Source organism: Phytophthora parasitica (assembly GCF_000247585.1).
Source record: "Phytophthora parasitica INRA-310 unplaced genomic scaffold supercont2.25, whole genome shotgun sequence".
Lineage (NCBI taxonomy): Eukaryota > Oomycota > Peronosporomycetes > Peronosporales > Peronosporaceae > Phytophthora > Phytophthora nicotianae.
Window position 1 is genome coordinate 357,193 of NW_008649011.1, and position 18,294 is coordinate 375,486.

An 18,294-nucleotide genomic window follows, 5' to 3' on the forward strand; every position below is an offset into this window, starting at 1 on the left:
CTGCCCCGAGAGTAGGCTGTTGAGATGTAGATGGCGCTGGAATTGAATTCGAGCGTGCACTGGCAGTTACTGCTGGTGGTGTCCGCCGTCGTATTGGTCCTGGAGGTGGTGGTGTTCCCGTTGGTGTTCGAATGCGCTCAGGGTACGGCGATACACGAGCTGAATGTGGCGATGCACGCGTGCGAGCGCCATTCCGCGCACTATTCGCCGGCGAAGTGTCAGCTGATCGAAAGCCTCTTGCGGCCCCAAGCGACACGTGAGACTGAGGATCCATTGCCGTGCTGATGCAGGAAACGTTGCTGGTGCGCCCTGCTTTGCAGCGCGCAATTGAAACCTATCTTCGGTAATGTTTCCTTATGATTTATGATAGGCTGAACGATTGCATGGGTCATTGAGTGTGGGCGATTAACCAATCGTGCAATCCAGTTTTGAGTAGAACTCACAATAACAACAGTTCTTCGAACTGCGAATAATAATATTATTTGGGATCATCAGACCCTGTCCCGACCTACTAGTAGATACCAGGACTGTTGGATCCACTGCAATGGTACTGCTGTAGTACTTGTATTGAAGTATATTGCTTCGCAATATTGTACCCGTGTTATGTAGAAAAAGAATGGCCAGATATTTAACGCGACGGTAGATTCATAATTGTCCCTCAGTCGGCACTTTTTATTCTGCGAAACTGATTCCCTAGGGTCCTAGCGAAAGCCCTTCCATAGTCCGAATCCCAAGCACCAGTGTTATCAACAGTTTCTTTGTGGAACAACTTGTTCCTACTGATTAAGGTTGTTGCGCTAAGCATCCATCCTCGCAATCATGCGTTCACGGAGTCGATGACGGAAATTAGCGTATTGTTTCGCGCTATGCAATAACACCAGTCTCGCTAAGACCCTTCAAGTTCCATCGGAAGTCACCAGACTGGTAACGACAGTGATATCGTCCATCTTTCCACCGAGATATTCGTATCCTGCTTGTTGTGCCGCCACTGCGAAAGGGGTCTTGGATTTCGTTCCTTTCGCAGCTTTATGCGCTGTGTGGGCAATGCATGAAGCCACCTTCTCCATGCTGTGGTGGTCAAGTTCCGGCGTGGACGGCAATACCGTGTCGAGAAGACTTGCAATCTGCTTCGGAAACAAATTATCAAAGCTGTAAGGTAGAAACGACAGTCGAACAGATAAGCAACCATCATTCCATCCAGCCAAAGCATTACATGTACAAGAAGAACATACAGTCCGTCGGTGCCCAACACGATCACGTCGCCTTCTTGTGTCTCGAGGTCGTACACTTCGCCCATCTCAGGCTACAATTGCAAATATACAGCACGCATCACGTCAGTTCAGCATCATACACAAGGTTAAGCTAAGCCAACTAGCACGGACCTTGTCTCCGTTTGCACCGAAGCCGAGCTGATACGGGCAGTTGAAGTAGTGGCACTGGTTAGGCGTCTCATGCACGACCTGCCACCTCAGCGCACCTCCCTCTGCCTTGTCTGGCTGCAACCGACACAGTAGGAAACCCGAGTCGCCTAAATTGATCGCCTGCAACGACAAATCTGTCCGCACAGTAAATTCAAGTCAATAACTACAAGAAAAAAATATACGAATAGCACAGTTCATCACCTTTCAGCTGCACGATGCACGCCGTCGAGCTGCCCGGACACTGTCAAAGATCCTCATATCAGAGCCAGTATTTCACCACATCAGATCATACTCTTCTCACCTGCGCGCTGCGATGTGCTACCGTTAGCACTTGCAGCGGGGTGGGTGTCTTATCCGAGGCAGTCACCGTCCGCTTGGCCGAGTTCATCAGCGTACGCGAGTACTCGCCCGAGTCGATGCCCTGATCACATAACCAGCTTAATACAACATACATACAAAAAATATATGCATAGTCAATTACCTTGCGCGCCCAGCCACCGACGCCGTCCGCGACACCCACTGTGTTGCCGCTGATAAACCAGGCGTCTTCTCCGCCCGTAGCACGCTTCTGCGGGTGTGGCAGTCCGCAGGCACCCGACTCCAGTCGAAGCGCAGGCCGCACCTTACGCTCCGCGCTCAGCCACCGCCGCGCCGAACGCATGCAGTCATGGCGGCGTCCAAGTGCGCGCAATGCCATCCTCATATTACTTTCTAACGCTAAAACTGACGCTGTGTCCTTAATCATATAAGACATACTTCTATTATCCAATCAGCTTACAAAACTCTAATTCCAGATGTCTCTCTCTGAAATATTACCTTTCCAAATCGATCATCAGTTGTGGCGATCCATTTTCCCGCCAGTGGCTCAGTTCCGCATTGGAGAGTGATTGTAAGGCGCACATGAAGGCTCCGGACGCCGACATGTCGGACGGCGCCGCGTCCTCCGATAGCCGTAAGCGCAGTCGCGAGTCGTCGGCGGAGCCGCGTCGCACGCATCGCAAGACTGAGACGCGTGTGCTTTTTTCGGAAGTGATGGCGCAGGAGCGCGAGATGGAGCGTATCAATTACGAGAAGAGCCGCACCCAGCTCTCTTCCCCCACGCAGCTACGCAAGGGCGAGACGGTCGAATCCCCCGCCAAGAGCTCCAAGAAGAAACGCGCCGAGGAACGACGCACTAAGCGCCAGAAGCTGCGCCGCAACATGAGTCCACGCTCCCCAGACGGCGGACCGCAGCTGCCACTTCGAGGCGGTGTATCGCTTGTCAATTTGGAGGCAGATGGAGCGCATACGCAGCGCAAACGTCGCTTCGCTCGGGATGAAGACGCCATCCAGGACGCCACGCTGCACTCAACAGCATGGCGTAACCTTAAATTCGCCGAGGCTCCGGTAAATCTGCTACCTGACCGAGACGGCATTTTGGAACCTTTTGCACTGAAGTTTGACGCCCCATTGGAGGGTTTTAGCGACGAGCTGAAGGAGAAATGTGCAATGTCGACTGAATTCTTAACGTCCAAGCCCCTAACGATGATGTCCGGGACCCGTGGAGAAGCTAAAGAGGAGCTGCAGGTGGAGGAGCGAGTCAAACAATTGATAGAAGAAGCCACGCCGATGATCAAGAAGTGCCATGTTGCTCGTGCCAATAGAATTATTGGCAATACTCGACAACAGATCGCGGCGTATCTAGAGCAACGACCAGTGATACGTGAAAAAGCGTGCACAATTACCGGTAAGGAATTGATTTTAGTGTAGGATGTTATGGTATTTGCTAATTATTATGATGTCGACAGGACTACCGTTGCAGATTTCACGGTTAGAGAAGATTGCTGCGCGGAGACTTCTCCGAGACGACGAATTCGCGCCGGAAGGAGTTCTTCGTCCTCATTATTCGCTTGGTAGAACCGAGGCCGATCATTCTGAACAAGTTTACCCCGAAGTGGTGAGGTATCTCAGCAAGATTGCTGGAATTCCGCGCTCTACGACGTGTATACTCTCATGTGGAACTCATCGTGTGGAAGATGATCCAATTATTCGTTTTGTGCCTTATTTCAGTGCCAATAGCGCCAAGAATAAGGCGCCACAGTTCTCCAGCATGGAAGTTTGCAAGGATACCCTTGTAGGAATGGATAACGAGGTCAACGAGTACGTATTGCGGTACGTGGTGAATGCGTGCGGAGGGGATCAGGCTGTATTTGAGGCGCTTCAGCGATGTGGAGCCTTCTCGCAGCCATTTGCCAACTATTCCGATATTTTTGAACGCGTTACTCGGGAGAGATTGTACAAGAAACATTTGAAGGAGCTGGAAGCACAGCAAAGCAGTAGTAGGACAATTACCACACTTCTCGAGGAGTGCTTGGCAACACGAACTGGTGCACATCTTCGTGGACGTTTACAGCCGCTCCCAGCACATGTACTATTGAATCACCTCCAGGAAAATGGCGATACAGGGGTGCGAAAAGCTCCATCGAAGGAATTCAGAGAGCTCGTGGTTAAGTATCAGGATTTCTTCTGCCGCCGCTGTTGTACGTACAGTTGTCGAAACCATGGCCGTGAGCAGCCTGTTCGTGTCGTTCGTATCGACCCAAGCTATCCGGTAGTGAAGGCTTCTGCAAAGTTGTGGCGACGTGTTGAAGAAGAGCAATTGGCAGAGGAGCTGGCAGAGGAGGAAGAGCAGGATGATGCAGATGATGATGAACAAACTCCGGAATCGGACGAACCAATGTCCGAGCAGGCACCCGCTGTGGACAGCACTGACAACGAGGATAGACCAAAAGACCCAGCTGCTGATAATGCTGCATCGACGCGGAGGTCTATGCGTGCCCAAACAGCTGCAAGCACTAAGGCGTCTTCAAAGCTGAGCGCGATCCGATTGAAAAAGCTGGTTCGCTCCAAGACATCGGACGTGTCGGAGTACCTGGGCTTTGACGGAATTTATCAATCAATGACACAGGATAGGAAGACGGAGCTGTTATCTGCTGATCTGCGCTGCGGACCTCACTGCTCTAAGCCTGTATCGGATACAGCTCAAGATGAAGAAATCATCAGCGTTAAGGCATTACAGGACAAGAAGTGGGATGGCTCAGAAATTGCTCTGTTGAACAAGCTGGAGAGATGTGTTGGCCCCAACCCGTGCGCTTTAGCAGAGTTGATTGCCACACGAACTTGTGCTGAAGTCGCTGAATTCCTCCAAGTGCGTGACAACAGACCACACGATGATCTTCGCGAACTTGTCATATCTCGAAGTGCCGCGTACGGACGGAATCGTGAGAGATCCAATGGTGTGCTTGGCAACAGCTTTGAGCATCTCCGACGCACGCGCTCCCAGCGAATGAAGGACCGTGGTGCGAATCACGAGTATGTCCCATGCAACCATGATGGTGGCTCTTGTGACTCAGCGCAATGCTCGTGCATGCGTCGTGATCACTACTGTGAAAAGTCTTGTGGTTGCTCTCCCGATTGCTCGAATCGTTTCCCTGGATGCCACTGTGAAGTGGGTCAGTGTCGAACTTCCGAGTGTCCATGTTATTTTGCCGCGCGGGAATGTGATCCTGACGTCTGCACCTCGTGCGGTGCCAGCGAGCTTCCAGTTGTTATGGCTGATGAGGAAAGCAAGGGCAAAACTATTGCGCAGCTTAAAACCTGCGGGAATGTCAATATCATGCGCGGCCAGATGCGCAAAATCGGAGTTTCTGCTTCAGAAACCCACGGGTGGGGAGCGTACGCATTGGAGAGTGTGAAGAAGGGCGAGTTCCTGTATGAATACACTGGTTCGCTACTGTCTCAAGACGAAGCAGAGCGACGTGGCAATGTTTATGACAAGACGACGATCAGTTTCCTGTTCGATCTGACGGAAGACTCCGTTGTGGATGCCACCCGCAAGGGCAACAAGAGTAAGTTTGCGAATCACGACTCAGCAGACCCGAAATGTTTCGCCAGAATCATGCTTGTGAACGGAGACCACCGCATCGGCATTTACGCGAAGCAAGATATTTCAATTGGGGACGAATTGTTCTTCGACTATGGCTACAGTGGAGTAATTCCGGACTGGAGCCAAGCTCGCATCGGATCCAACAAGGATACTGCATCAGTTGAAGAGAACGACGACAACAAATCGAGCCCAGTCGACGTAAAGGAAGAGTAAAAAAACGTCAAGCGATGGGGTTATCACTTGACTCGTGACTGGTAGAATTCGCTATGAAAATCAGGACATGAATAAAACATGCTATTGTTGTTTTATTCAACTGAATAAAAACAAATTCTCGGTAAATCTATGTTTGGAATAGCGGTTGTATTCAAACAGGGACCAAGAAGTGCTTTACAAGTATGGACTACAACTGGGGCGATCCGAAGAAGAATTCGCTGCTCTCGTCCAGGATGATGTACGTTCCAAGGACACGGGAAGAAAGTGAGGTCTTGTCAGCTAACTCTGTTGAAAACATTGTTTTGGCAGGGCGAAAGCTGAGGTCACTCGAAAGAAAAGATTGACGAATGTGAAATCGACTCTGTCGAACCAGTTGCATCCAGCGATAGAGAACAAACTACGAAGTCTGTGTACTGTTGAAATTGACACAAAGCATATGCTTTCGATCACTAACACGGTTTGTATGTTATCCTCGACTATAGAGAAGAAGAAAGCTCCCGACTCAGCTCGACGACATCTCAATGGTGACGATAATAATTCGAAAGATAGCAGTAACTATAACGAAGCGTATAAAGATAAGGCAGAACCTCAGTTGACGAGCGACGACGAGACCAGCATGCTCGATACTGTCCGTCAAGATGTTTTCCCGCTTCCAACTCGAGCATCTTTCAGCACCAGCGCGTAAGCTTTCATTAAGAAATCACGAACTTTAACCCGGTGTTGCTGACTTTTGTCGTGTTAGATCAATGTTTGACGAGTTTGATCACAATGCTGCTGCTGACGGGCTGTTCCATCCTGCCTCAACAATCGAGGCTTTTGCAGAGCATGACGCAAAGTATCACCAGGAAATTAAGAGCGCATCGGGGATATCTCGTTCAGGACCACGACGAGCACGCACAGGAAGTGAATACCCACCATCACGAGAGAATCATCGGCTACCAGTTCTCCACAGCGGCAAGACTAAGCGTCTATCAGCTCGCAAACAGCGTGCGAATAACAATGGATCTGCTCCAGCGTCAATGACGACCACGTCATCTCTATCGAGGCTGCTAGAAACAACCGACGAGAAACGCAGTCTGTCTGCTACTCAAAGCGACTCGAATTTGTACGCGCCACGTCGTCAGGATGCTATTCCTTCATCGGCTGATCGAAGCGCTCTTGACTTCTTAGAGCACGAATCTGAGAGTGAAAACGATAACAATTTGCACAATTCACCCGTCACCAGGTCTTTACAAGTTGTCCGTGAGCTGGACAACAACGAAGTTCCCGACGATAGCAACTCGATCGTGCCGCAGCTGGATTTCTCGGTTACAAGGAAGTTTGAACAGTTGAAGCAAATCATGAAATCAAACCGAGACAAACACAATTCGGCTCGGCAAAATAGTGAACAGCCCAGTAAAGAAGCATCACAGCCCGCAGTCCATTCGAAAGCTTCCTCGCGGAGTAACCAGAGTGCAAAAGGTGCTACTCGTGCATCATCGAGCGGCTCTTCAGCCTCTAAAAACGGCGAGAAGACCAGACCGAAAGGGATTTTGAAGAAGCGCTCAACCCCAGCTGCACGTGCCACGGCAACCATGAACAAAGACTCATCAGGCACCAAACACACATCTGGAGCTGCAAGTCGAAGGGCGTCTTCAAGCGTAGCCGTTGCAATCGCGCCGTCTATCCGATCAAAAAAAGAGATGAAGGTGAGAGGTGGTGTGTCACTCTCGGATTTGAAGGCAGAGCATCGTGAGGCATTGGAAATGCTCAAGGAACTGGGTGGTCCAGTGGATCCTGACTATCTGCACGTCTGTGTTGATCTAAATACGTCCAAAGGAACTCGTCTGGGGAGGAATGTCACCAGAACTACAGCGATGAATCGATCTGCCATGTCTGGTAGAAAGTCGACAAACCAACTGCATGCTCGCGAAACGGTATTGACACCACCATCCTCATCGGTAAGTATGGTTACCAAGCTTAGGGAATCCATATCTTCTGGTCGTAGTCGCGAATCTTCTCCTCGATCGAGTTCTTCACCAGCAGCGGACAGGCCGCCAATATCAAGTAACGAGAAGAAGAAAGATGATACTGGCAGCTTGGTTCCTGAGGAAACTGGGTCAAACCAAACAACAGTACAAGAACCTACTGGTGATGTTACAGTTGCTCTGGATAAGGCTAGCATTGTGGACCCTGAAGCTGCAGGGCGTGGCCCGTTGCCGCCATCTCTGTCGCCAACTAAGACTTCTCCTGACCCATGGAAGCAGTACGAGGACGACACTAATGACGATGAAGATGAGGATAACAATAAGCTGGAGCACGACAGCAACAATCAAGTCAAGGCAAACCCAACGTCTCGTGGCCGCTACAGCGACGACGATTTCGATTGTGGTTGGTGACTGAGAACCTTCCAGTTCTACTCGTAATTGGCAAGTGATTTTTTACGCAGTTCATGCCGATACGATACGAGTGGTATATCGTTCATGTTAGTAAAGTTAATCTATTGAAAAATCTGTGTAAAATAACAGATCTACGCTTCAAATGCTTCAACCACAAGGCGGTGGCCGATTCGGGCAATACGTTTTTGAACAGCTTCGCCGGGGCGGGACTCCTACAGACAGAAAACATAAAAAATCAGAACATGAAGAAAAATAAAACTAAGAATGCACATACCTCAGTTGCCGTCGTTGGCGCTGGTAGAGGAGCGACGTAGAAGTCCACAGGCACAGGAGCGAATTCCTCAGCTTCTGAATAATTCCTCTCTTTACTAGAACGGTGGCGACTGTGTCGGTGGCGATGACTCGTGTCAGACTTTTTGCGGAGATACTCCGTCTGAACACGACGAGAATTCTCCTCTTGGGTAGCAATAACCTGAAGGTGCATCTTATAGAGCATCTCGAAACGCTCACGGTCTTTCCACGGTACCACTTTGCGATCACGGAGGTGCATGCTCTGTCCAATTTCCTTCTCCAATTTGCGGAAGGGTGTGAGATGAGGAGAAATATCAAGAAAGGTATCCAGCATTGTGCTAGCGTCGCTACCAAAAGACGAAAATGCAGGTAAGCGCAACAGAGATTGCAGATACGCGTCGTAAATCTTCATGCGCTGTTGGTTCTCAGCCTCCTTTTGAGTTGCAGAAGTGTGAAGATGAAGCTGTTGCAGTTTGCTGCCAAATGAACTCGACGGGAACACAAGATTCTGCACGCTAGAGCCAAAGAGCAGTCGCAATTGTTCGTCAAAGTTTCGCAGTTCTGCCGTCGACTTCCGAATCCTCCAAGCGCACGAATATTCCAGTACCTGCCAGGACATTTCGCCGCGGTAATCTTCCTGATCTTCGTCTACCACAAGCTCGCGCTCCAAAATCCACGCCTTCACAGTGATTTCGTGTATCGACTGCCCGTGCTCGCGGATTCTATTCGAGATAAGAGCCGAGAGATGCATGTGATTCATAAAGGTTCCAATCTGTGCATTAAGCTCACCCAGTCCCATCGTCACCGCCGATAGAGGAGTATCATCTGCAGCAGCAATCGCTGTCCGGAGGGCACGAAGCCATTCTTCCAGATAATCACGAGTAGAAGACGCCAGTTTGTACGTCGGTGGAACTGGAGCCTTAACGCCACTGAGATTGGCACACAAATAGTGGTGCTTCTTGCTGCCGTTCTCTGTGATTCTGAAGATGAATCGCCTCGACATCTCGACTGATGATTTGTCGTCACTCAGTAGTCCACCAAGTTCATCTGCAGTGAACACAGTAGCACCACAAAGCTCTAGCTTCCCTTTGCGTTCGTATTGCGTCTCGTCCGTGAAGAACTCGAGCACGTGGAAGGTTTTATTTAACTTGAAAAAGCGACGTGCCCAGATCTTCTTGTGTAGACCTGTAGGACCTGTCGTCTCCAGGTGATCCAGGTAGCCTTCCATCCCTGCGCTGCTGACACAGGTGCAAGGCCGATTGCAATTGAGAGAACAAACAAAATGCACAGGGTTGGGTGGGTTTCACAGCCTAATAATAATGAAGAGAAAACTAGCCTATTGCAAAGGGCTGGCCTTTGACCAGGCTACGAGTTAATCTTCTCTCGATAATGGTTGACGACATTCTGCAGCAGAGCTTTGTTCTTCTTTCCTTTCATCACGTTCTTGTACTTTGCCAGCTTCTTCACCACCGTCTTGGCGGTGAATGGAATAGCTGGCACATGGCGCTGCAATACAAGCAGCAGTAGCTCCGTGAAAGCCTTGGACGTCTCGTCGTTGTAGCTGCAGCTGACTGCGAGCCATTCGACGAGCAAATCGTAGCCCTGTTGACGCTCGAACCGCGACTGCATCTCCTTCTGGTGCTCAGCACTGGCCAGTGTCGCGTCCAGCACGAACAGCGCATGCACGCGGTCCTCGGCGGTCTTAACGTCGTTTCTAGAGACAGCTAGAAAGCTCTCGAGATGCTCCGGTGAAGTCGCACACATGTCGGCTCCGCAATATTTCTTAGTAGCGTCGAGGATGACCTCCGAGACCGCGCAGCCATCAGCCAGTGACGGTGAAGCCGTTGCCAGACTCCGCAACGTGATGCGTGTCTCGTGAGCAGCGTCCGCAGGCTCCTGAGACAGCGGGAGATGCCCGAACTGCTGCACGTAGGCCTCAGTCTGCTGGTGATACTCATTCACGAGCCGTTTAACGCCCTCGAGCTGCAAGATCAACAGGTTCTTCAGCACTTCGGTCGCGTTCGCACTCATGGTTGAGATATGGAGAAAATAAATCCTGTTCAGAAGAATGACCTGTGATGCAGAATAATTGTCGAAATATGCTTGATAAGACAAACTGCTTGCTATCCGCGAGAACGTTGTGCTAAGTTTTCTATGCTCCATGTTGAAGCTGCTCCTAAATCCGATTGATGTGCCGTAGAGGATCCCATTTTCATCCAGAGGAACTTGCGGACGTGAACTCGGTAGATTTCGTTTCAGCGAGTGTGCGCACTGACAGCTCCTATGAGGCTTCGCAGTGATCGTAAAACCTATCACACGTAATAACCACTATAGGTTGTGGCTCTACTACTGCTCTTCATTTGTGGAAGAATAATATGGAGATTTGTATGTGACAACTTGAAGTTGTTATCCCGGCAAATACCTACCATGAAAGACTGCACGCCTCGTGGCAATTTCAACGCAGCGCACAGCCAACAAGAGCCATGCTACGTGTAACACGGCCGCAATGCCAGCAGAGGTCATCAAGTCATCGTCACGACGCCATGCACTCGGGGATGGACACGATTTATCGGGGCGTTGACACTTTCACTCATCTTCTCGTCTGCCTCCGCTTGAATGGATGGTCCTCCGCCTTTCCAAGCAAGCTGCACGAAGAAAGCGAAGCCCCTTTTCGGGATGTGGTGGCGGTTGCCGACGACGAATAAGCGACCGGCCTTGTTCACCGGCTTATTCGTGGAGCTTATTCGGGTCTCGCCGTCCGTTCGACGAAGGTTGAGTGTTCGAGGATTGCATATCCTCGCCTTGGATAGACAGGATGGCCCCGATTTGCGATGTTGTGGGACTCGTTGCAGCTGACTCCGAGGTTGCCTATCCAACTCCAGCGTTTATGACTTCAAGATCATTCGCTTCGCGTTTAGAGCTAGGTCTTTTAGACCTGTCTCGAGACTCTCAGTGCTGCATGACAGGCGACGTTCAACCCGAACGCTCGATGCCGAAACGCATGAGCCACACTTGCTCGATTGCAAACAACCAGCTGCAGACGCCGAATATCTGTCCGCTCGGCCTGTCGCGTTGCATGAGCCGGTCAAAGGAGCTCACCAGCTGAGGAGCGCGTCGAGTCAGCTTTTCCCTGTCGGTCGATTGTGGACTGTCAACGTGAAATACACTTCAGCCTTTTGCTAGTCATCTCTACACAAAACAAACCACCAGCCGGTGGACGGCGCTGAAATGGCAAGGGACATTTAGCAGAGCCCGTCCGGATCTCGCCAAGCGCGCCGTATGGCAGACTAAGAGCCACAAGTGTCAAGATGCCACATGGTGTGCATCAGCTTTCGTGTCATGTCGCTGACATCTCGAGAGCAGCAGCAGCGAAACCCTGCAATTGGTTCCTGCATCCGCAACTAGTGACAGCCCCGCTTCTAAGCGGAACTGATGGGACTCACCCCACAGGTGCTAGGTTGGAGCTCGTCGTGTCTCGCCAATTTGCCCCAAACCGAGGCGGAACGGCACGAGCAGTGTTGCTTACAAAAATCCAACGCTTCGCGCGGCTCCACTGAACCACCAAAGCCTCGGCATGGCAGCCAGCATCTTTGTCTGATACCGCCGATCTATCCGGTGTTGAGGCTGCGATAGTCCCGCCGCATTGCATTGGACGACCACGTATTAGCTGGATAGGCCACTAAGATTTTGGATCGTGCAATGCGGGACTTCGTTTTGGCCTTCAGGTTTGCCTCCGCAATGCAACGAGCGTTGTTGCAGCCATCCATGGTCTCCGATCTCTATGGTTGTCTTGAAATGGAATGCCGAGCGGAAGCTTCTGGGCTGGCGCCGCCAAAGTACGCCAGCTAACTTGGCATCCTTTCAAAAATATTGCGATACGTAACGTGGCATACAAAACTCAAGTCAACGGCAGTTGGATTCCACCGTACCACTGTCGAGGCGATCTTTTGCAAATATATACTTTAGTACACTGTTGTGCAAAATAAAATCGGTAGTTACGCGCAACGCTAGTCAACTGAAGAAGGCGCCGGCATCTTCCGGCAATGTGGCGCGGCCTCAAAAATGACGCTGCCGTTATGGCTCCAAAGTACATTGCGCCAAAATAAATCAGCGCCGCCGCCAGCGAGTGCTCTTGCTGCCAGCAAGTTGCTGTTTCGTCTCGGCGAAGCTAAACCCGCCACAAATTTGGCGCGCTGCACACACACACCTGCCTGCTGGCCTTAACTCGGCAGTAACTTACTGAGTCCAAGAGTAATTCTCTGTTAGTCTCAGCTCGCTTACCCAGTGACACTCGCGCCACAGAAAAACAGCTTGAAGAAAAATCTGCCCCGATCCAATCCTCTGATCGAAGGTGCTGTGACGAATCCGCAGGGAAAGTCAAAAGCTTGCAGATCGCGCACCGGCTGGCCAGGGTTAACGTTAACTCGACTGCCGCCCGGCTGGACACCACTGCCATTTGCGAATTTGAACTTGAACGCACAGGGCCTCGGACCAGCGTTTGGGAATCGAAAGATCAGCTTTACCACCCAAACAGATTGCAAAAGTACATGTTGACAGTACCCGATCGAGCAATGGACCACCCATGGATCGTGACACAGGCCCGGAACACCACCGACTTCGACAACCCGGCCATGATGCAGCAGCCCGACGACATGAAGCGCCAACTCATGAGCAACTGCAGCCCGACCATTAATCTGGCCAACACCACGTCGACCATCGCGACGACCCCGTTACTGCCGTCCATCGGCAGCATCAGTCCTGCTAACACCACGACAACGTCCCGGTTCCCGGTGGTCGGTAGCAGCAGCCTTCTGAATCCGCTCAAGCTCGAGTACTGCAAGTTCCAGGGATGCGCTAACTTTGGCAAGATGCAGGGATACTGCCATGATCACATCCACGGCCGACCGGCTCCGCAGTTCCCGTCCCCGAACCAGACGCCGTTCGTCCAGACCACCACCAACCCGCTTCCGAGCCTCGTGCTACCGTCTCCAGCCGCGCAGCCTCAGTATCTGCCAGCATTGAGGACGGTGGTGCCCACCCGTGCCCGTGACCGCCAGTCGGTGTCTGTCTCGGCTTATCCGAGCTACGACTCGACCGTCCAGCCCGGCAGCCCCTTGTACACTACCACAGCAGTGACCTACACTGCACGGTCTCCGATCTTTACCGACAACACAATGTTCCTGTCGGCATCGGTGGGCAACAAGCCCCGCGTTCTAGCTAGCCCCACGCCGTCCACCGGTAGCACCGGCAGCTCGAAACCAGTAGCCAAGTGCCGTCGCGACGGGTGTGTCAACGACGCCAGACGCAAAGGTCTTTGCATGGAGCACGGCGGACGCCACTTCTGCAAGATGCCGGGTTGCCACAAGTGCGCACACCGTGGCGGCTTCTGCATCTCGCACGGCGGCGGCCGTCGCTGTGCGGTGGCTAACTGCACTAAAAGTGCTCAGTCCGGAGGCATCTGCTACTCACACGGAGGCGGCAAACGTTGCGCGACCGAGGGCTGCACTCACGCAGCTCGTAGCGGCGGCTATTGCATCAAGCACGGCAAACAGCAGCGAGCGCTTCAACAACAGAGCTAAACGGACACAGTATAACAAGTGCGTAGACACCATGTAGATAGGATGTATGAAGATGGTATGATATGAGGCGTAAATGTCCACACGATGTCGCAGTAGATGGAAATGAAGGGCCGCGTAAGCCCCTGGAAACAATACACTGTATCACTAGCAATCCTCGTCGCGACCATCTTCGATTCCTACAATCCAACGCCGCCTTTTTACTTGACGGCAGGTCGGCTTGGACGTAGAGTCCACCGCAAGATATTGTCCATCTCTTTCTGCGCGTCCTCGACCGTTCGGTCACACGTGACCTCGGCGATCGTCTGGTGGTTTTTGCCAGTCGTGAACCACCGTACGAGGTCAGTGGACGTGAGTTCCAGATCGTCCTGAGCCAATTCCAGCATTCGACGCGTAACTTGCGTAGGTGTTCGATCCTCCAGCACCTCCAACGTCGCGGTAAAGTGGACCAGAGTAGTCATTTTGCCCAGTCGACGGTCCAATTCCCACAGCTGCTGAGCCACGTAACGAGGTGTCGAGGACACGGATGCAGTGATCGCATCTGGGAGTGACGAACGGGGGAAGCCGTCGAGACAGTAACTCGAATGCGGTGTGGTCGCTATGAGAGTCTCGACTTGTTCCAATGCTTCACGGTTGCTAGACACGTTAGTAAGGTCTAGAAAGCCCACCAAATGCCGTCGACAGAAGCTTCGTGCCGCCGTTTGATAGAACGAGAAACGGTGGCCAACCACACCGAACAAACGCGGACGCAGACGTTCAACGACGTCTTGAACGACTCGAGACGAGCCGCGTGGGGTGTTTTCCAGGAACCCGACGATGTCGATTGAGATCGACGAGTCTAAAGCCGATGCAAAGCTCTGAAGAAGCTGCGAGAGCTGTGGACTCAGCGCTTGAAACACCTTTCGCCATCTGATTGCGGGTTTCGCATTGTTGTCTTCGATTTCATCGATGTGGACGTGGCCCTGCTCTTCATCCGAATCACCGGCCGAGTCCTCGTCGTCCATCGCAGGAGTTCGAACACGGACTTTAACATGCTGCAAGATCAGGATTTTGTGCATCGAGCACCCGATCCGAGCTTCCAAAGCATGATAAAAACTTGATGACTCCGGCGCTCCAATAACCAGACAACGTGGAGCTTGTATATCTTGGACTTGACGTTCGAATTCATGAATTTGTTCGCTTTCATCGTGAAAAGCTTGACTGTGGTTAAACTCGATGACGTCGTATCCTAGCGGTGCCACGGCGTCACGAAGCTGCGGCAAATGCAGCGTGTCGACGCTGCCAACTACTGCAACCACTTGTTTGCGGAAAAAGGTTGAGCGTAGCTTCGACGGACCGTTTGAGCTAGCCAGATCTAGCTGCGAGATATCTGGGTGAGCGTCGAAGACTGCAAGAAGTTCTGGTGCGACAAGAGAAGCCGACGAGTTGTGAATCACGAATTGCGGAGAGCCAACAAGGCTCAGGAGCTCTGCGGCCTGAGCAGAAGTCTGTGGATAGCCGTACAGGAGGAACTTCTCTCGTCCAGCATGAGCGCGCAGCAACAACTCTCGCAACTTCTGTACGGATGGGATGACAGTAACACAATCGACCCAGAGAACCCCTTGCGTTTTGGCTGCAATCTGCAGAGACTCAAGCTCTTGGCCGTCACATTTGCCCAAAAAGCAGCCGATCATGGGAAGCATAGCACGCTGCACTGCAGAGCACACTGCGGCACGATCAACGCTAACGGATGAGTCAATCCAGATACGTTTTACAAGTCCTTTCTTTCGGTACGCTGAGATCCACGCTGGCAAATCTGGTAAACTGGATTTAGGTTTGGATCGCTGCTTTTTCTCTCCAATGTACAGCAGACATTGCGGACTTCCTACTGTCAGCTCCAGCTCTGCTAGTTGAATATTTGACCACGGGAAACCAAAAAGCATGAATTTGTAATCAAATGTGTTGATTCCAGGCAGAAATCCAAGAATTACACGTCGAAGAATGGTGAGAATCAAAAGTGGTTGTATGTTTGATCGTGAACGTGATAATTCAAGTAGCAGTCGAGTATCGTCCGAGTTATCGGTGCAATTCTTCACTGAATTGATAAAATCTTCGAACGTAAGCAGGTGGAAGCCAAAGTGTTTTGCAACTTGAGTCCATACAGTGACAGGTACCAGTTTTTCAGGATCTGCTAGCAGAGTGATGTTCGGGTCAAATACTGCTTGGAACAACCCATGGAGAGTTCCATCGTTTTGTAGATCTTGAGGGAGGCTAAAGTGGAAGACTGGTAAATCGAATGAAGAGGAATCTGTGAAGGAAGTTTTCGAGTTTTCGAGATCCAAGCGAACTAGGAAGTTGATTTGCCACTCAGCAGGAGCTTGGGTCTTAAATTCATGGTGGAAAACTGAATTCTTTGCAAATTCTTCACAACCGAAGAGCACACAGCGACGTCGACCACAATTCCTCAGTAGTCTCACGAGATTAGCTACAGCCATATTCAGTGCTGTATATTTCTCCAATTCAGCCGCGACATCAACAACCTCGTAGCGATCGTTTTCCAACCGCTTATGAAGAGTATCAAGTAGTACACTACGCAAATGAATGATCGAAGTATCCAGAGTAATCGCGACAATTTTGTGCGTTTTGAGAGTATTTCCTCCCACAACAACTCGCTTCACGCTGGTACTTAGATTTGCACGAACTGGTTCTCGAACGTTGTGCGTTTCATGCCCCTCTTCAAGTCCACGAGACCGATAGTTTACAAGCCATTCTCCCAGCCATCGACAAGCTTCCAGCGGATCAGTCACCTTCTTCTCAACGAGCTCTTTCAATCCTATCGTCAGTATCTTCTCAACACTGGTCTCTGAAATTCCTGATAGCACTACTGGTCGCTGAGCCACGGTTCGGACGTTCAACGATGTTGCGGTTGACGAAGCAGATACAGCACTACCGAAGAAGAAACAGAGTTCGCGAGCTGCACTAGCAGTGGAGTCACTACCATGAGTAGCATTCCGAGTACCGTCAATACCAAAGCGTGCTCTCAAAGTCCATGGGTGCGTCTCACGAGCTCTGTTACTGTTCGTAGGCCCCATGAGTCCTCTCCAGGCTTTGATGGACTGGGGACGTGACAAATGCAAGACTACGATTTCTCCACTTGTCATGAACTCCAACAACGTCTCGAAGAATGGTTTTCCACGATGTTCAGCGTAAAACGCACTCGCTTGGTCCCGAGAAAGCAGCAGACGGCGTTGCCGCTCCACTTTGAATCCGAACAAGTTGAGCATACGCAGTATTTCAGCAACAATCTCAGGTTTACAAGCGGCATTTGGCTTGATGAGGCCCAGTGTAGACTCAATTGGTGGCCCCTTCCCAACACCCGCTTCACTGCTATGTGTGATAGTAAATTTCGAGTCGAAAGAGACGAATAAACCGCTCTCGAACCCCAACGCATCGTCGTCTGTTGCCTCATTGGGATGAAGATCTGGAGGTAGCTCTACCGATGGTAGTTTAGAAGCTACTTGAGCCCGTACAGATTCAGGGAAGTACAGCTTGGCCAAGTCCACGTTGGCTGGACCCACCGCAAACCGTAGCGTGTAGTTTAAGTCAAGGCCTTCTACAACGATAGCATCGACACCTTTACTGCCCACGGTCTCCAGTGTAAGCTGCACCACACTCGCACATGTCTGCTCTGACCCCGTTGTACGGGTGAGTCCACAGAGAGCGACGACTTGATCATCAGAAAGAGAATAGCTCTCATAGTTTTCGACTACAAATGCTTGAGTCTCTCTTGCGATAGTCGAGAGTAGAATTTCCTTACCTTCTGGATAATTCGTGTCAAACGACGGTAACAACACGATTGTAGCTTGCTCGAGCTTTGGCACTGCTGGTGGCATCAGAAAGAATCGTTCTCGTCGCGAACAACACACGTGCGGGCTGCTAGAAATGCCATTTTGCACCGTATTGAGTCCACAGAGAGCTCGAAGGGGCCACTGATCGTGCGGAGTCGACGCCGCGAGCGCCTTCTTACGAGCTACGACGGGGTCCCAATCTCCGGCCAATTCTACCCATTTCTTGATCGCAGCATTGGCATCACCCAAAGCCAACGCTGCAGGTAGCTTAAGTACCAACGCGAGACTCGGACCACTGGTGATCGAGTTCAAATAGGCCGCAAAAGCCTCTGGATCGTCCTTGAATCGGTACTGCTGTTCGTATGAGAAGAGATGTCGTGCTTCAGCCTTTGTCAACACCTTCATACGACGCTGAACGATTTCAAAGCCTTTATCTTTGATCCGAGCAAGAACAGTTGGGATTATTTGGCCATTCGGTAACAAGAACGCAGCTTCGACTGCTGAGACTCCGGGGATCGATGACGATGGCTCTGTGGATGGAGAATCATCCGATTCACTGTCGTTATCACTCGTAGCGAACTTAAAGAAACCTGTCGCGATCTCCGGCTTTAAGAACACAACGACGAAGGCGTCACCGCTCATGGGAACACACACGCACAAGGA

The 18,294-nt window shown here is 51.2% G+C and overlaps 8 protein-coding genes across 12 annotated transcripts; 3 read left to right on the forward strand and 5 right to left on the reverse strand.

Moving 5' to 3' along the window:
• Positions 1-445: 445 nt before the first annotated feature.
• PPTG_11799 (hypothetical protein) lies at positions 446-2,145 on the reverse strand. Of its 4 annotated transcripts, XM_008906976.1 has the most exons (6): positions 1,903-2,145; positions 1,723-1,842; positions 1,623-1,662; positions 1,383-1,555; positions 1,233-1,303; positions 446-1,149 (listed from the first exon to the last, which is right to left on the reverse strand). In XM_008906976.1, exons 1-6 carry the CDS (start codon positions 2,122-2,124, stop codon positions 897-899), a joined length of 879 nt encoding a protein of 292 aa, XP_008905224.1. In that variant the 5' UTR covers positions 2,125-2,145; the 3' UTR covers positions 446-896. The 4 variants fall into 4 exon arrangements, with proteins under 4 accessions (XP_008905224.1, XP_008905222.1, XP_008905223.1 ...); XM_008906974.1 differs by having other exon boundaries at positions 446-1,303; XM_008906975.1 differs by having other exon boundaries at positions 1,723-2,145.
• Positions 2,146-2,269: 124 nt separating this feature from the next.
• PPTG_11800 lies at positions 2,270-5,685 on the forward strand. Of its 2 annotated transcripts, XM_008906977.1 has the most exons (2): positions 2,270-3,147; positions 3,209-5,685. In XM_008906977.1, the coding sequence occupies exons 1-2, from the start codon at positions 2,322-2,324 to the stop codon at positions 5,557-5,559; spliced, it is 3,177 nt and encodes a 1,058-aa protein (XP_008905225.1). In that variant the 5' UTR covers positions 2,270-2,321; the 3' UTR covers positions 5,560-5,685. The 2 variants fall into 2 exon arrangements, with proteins under 2 accessions (XP_008905225.1, XP_008905226.1); XM_008906978.1 differs by having other exon boundaries at positions 2,301-5,685.
• A 56-nt stretch (positions 5,686-5,741) lies between these two features.
• PPTG_11801 (hypothetical protein) lies at positions 5,742-8,074 on the forward strand (the record flags this gene model as incomplete). The annotated part of the gene is made up of 4 exons (XM_008906979.1): positions 5,742-5,797; positions 5,869-5,963; positions 6,042-6,240; positions 6,302-8,074. 4 exons carry the CDS (start codon positions 5,742-5,744, stop codon positions 7,935-7,937), a joined length of 1,986 nt encoding a protein of 661 aa, XP_008905227.1. The 3' UTR covers positions 7,938-8,074.
• On the reverse strand, positions 8,069-9,456 carry PPTG_11802 (hypothetical protein; the record flags this gene model as incomplete). The annotated part of the gene is made up of 2 exons (XM_008906980.1): positions 8,069-8,149; positions 8,212-9,456. 2 exons carry the CDS (start codon positions 9,454-9,456, stop codon positions 8,069-8,071), a joined length of 1,326 nt encoding a protein of 441 aa, XP_008905228.1.
• Positions 9,457-9,593: 137 nt separating this feature from the next.
• PPTG_11803 (hypothetical protein) lies at positions 9,594-10,259 on the reverse strand (the record flags this gene model as incomplete). Its single annotated transcript, XM_008906981.1, has 1 exon — positions 9,594-10,259. The coding sequence occupies one exon, from the start codon at positions 10,257-10,259 to the stop codon at positions 9,594-9,596; it is 666 nt and encodes a 221-aa protein (XP_008905229.1).
• Positions 10,260-11,836: 1,577 nt separating this feature from the next.
• PPTG_22876 (hypothetical protein) lies at positions 11,837-11,995 on the reverse strand (the record flags this gene model as incomplete). Its single annotated transcript, XM_008906982.1, has 1 exon — positions 11,837-11,995. The coding sequence occupies one exon, from the start codon at positions 11,993-11,995 to the stop codon at positions 11,837-11,839; it is 159 nt and encodes a 52-aa protein (XP_008905230.1).
• Positions 11,996-12,544: 549 nt separating this feature from the next.
• On the forward strand, positions 12,545-13,964 carry PPTG_11804 (hypothetical protein). The gene has a single exon (XM_008906983.1). The coding sequence runs from the start codon at positions 12,776-12,778 to the stop codon at positions 13,805-13,807; it is 1,032 nt and encodes a 343-aa protein (XP_008905231.1). The 5' UTR covers positions 12,545-12,775; the 3' UTR covers positions 13,808-13,964.
• Positions 13,858-18,273, reverse strand: PPTG_11805 (hypothetical protein; the record flags this gene model as incomplete). The annotated part of the gene is made up of 1 exon (XM_008906984.1): positions 13,858-18,273. The coding sequence occupies one exon, from the start codon at positions 18,271-18,273 to the stop codon at positions 14,005-14,007; it is 4,269 nt and encodes a 1,422-aa protein (XP_008905232.1). The 3' UTR covers positions 13,858-14,004.
• Between the last annotated feature and the right edge of the window lie 21 nt (positions 18,274-18,294).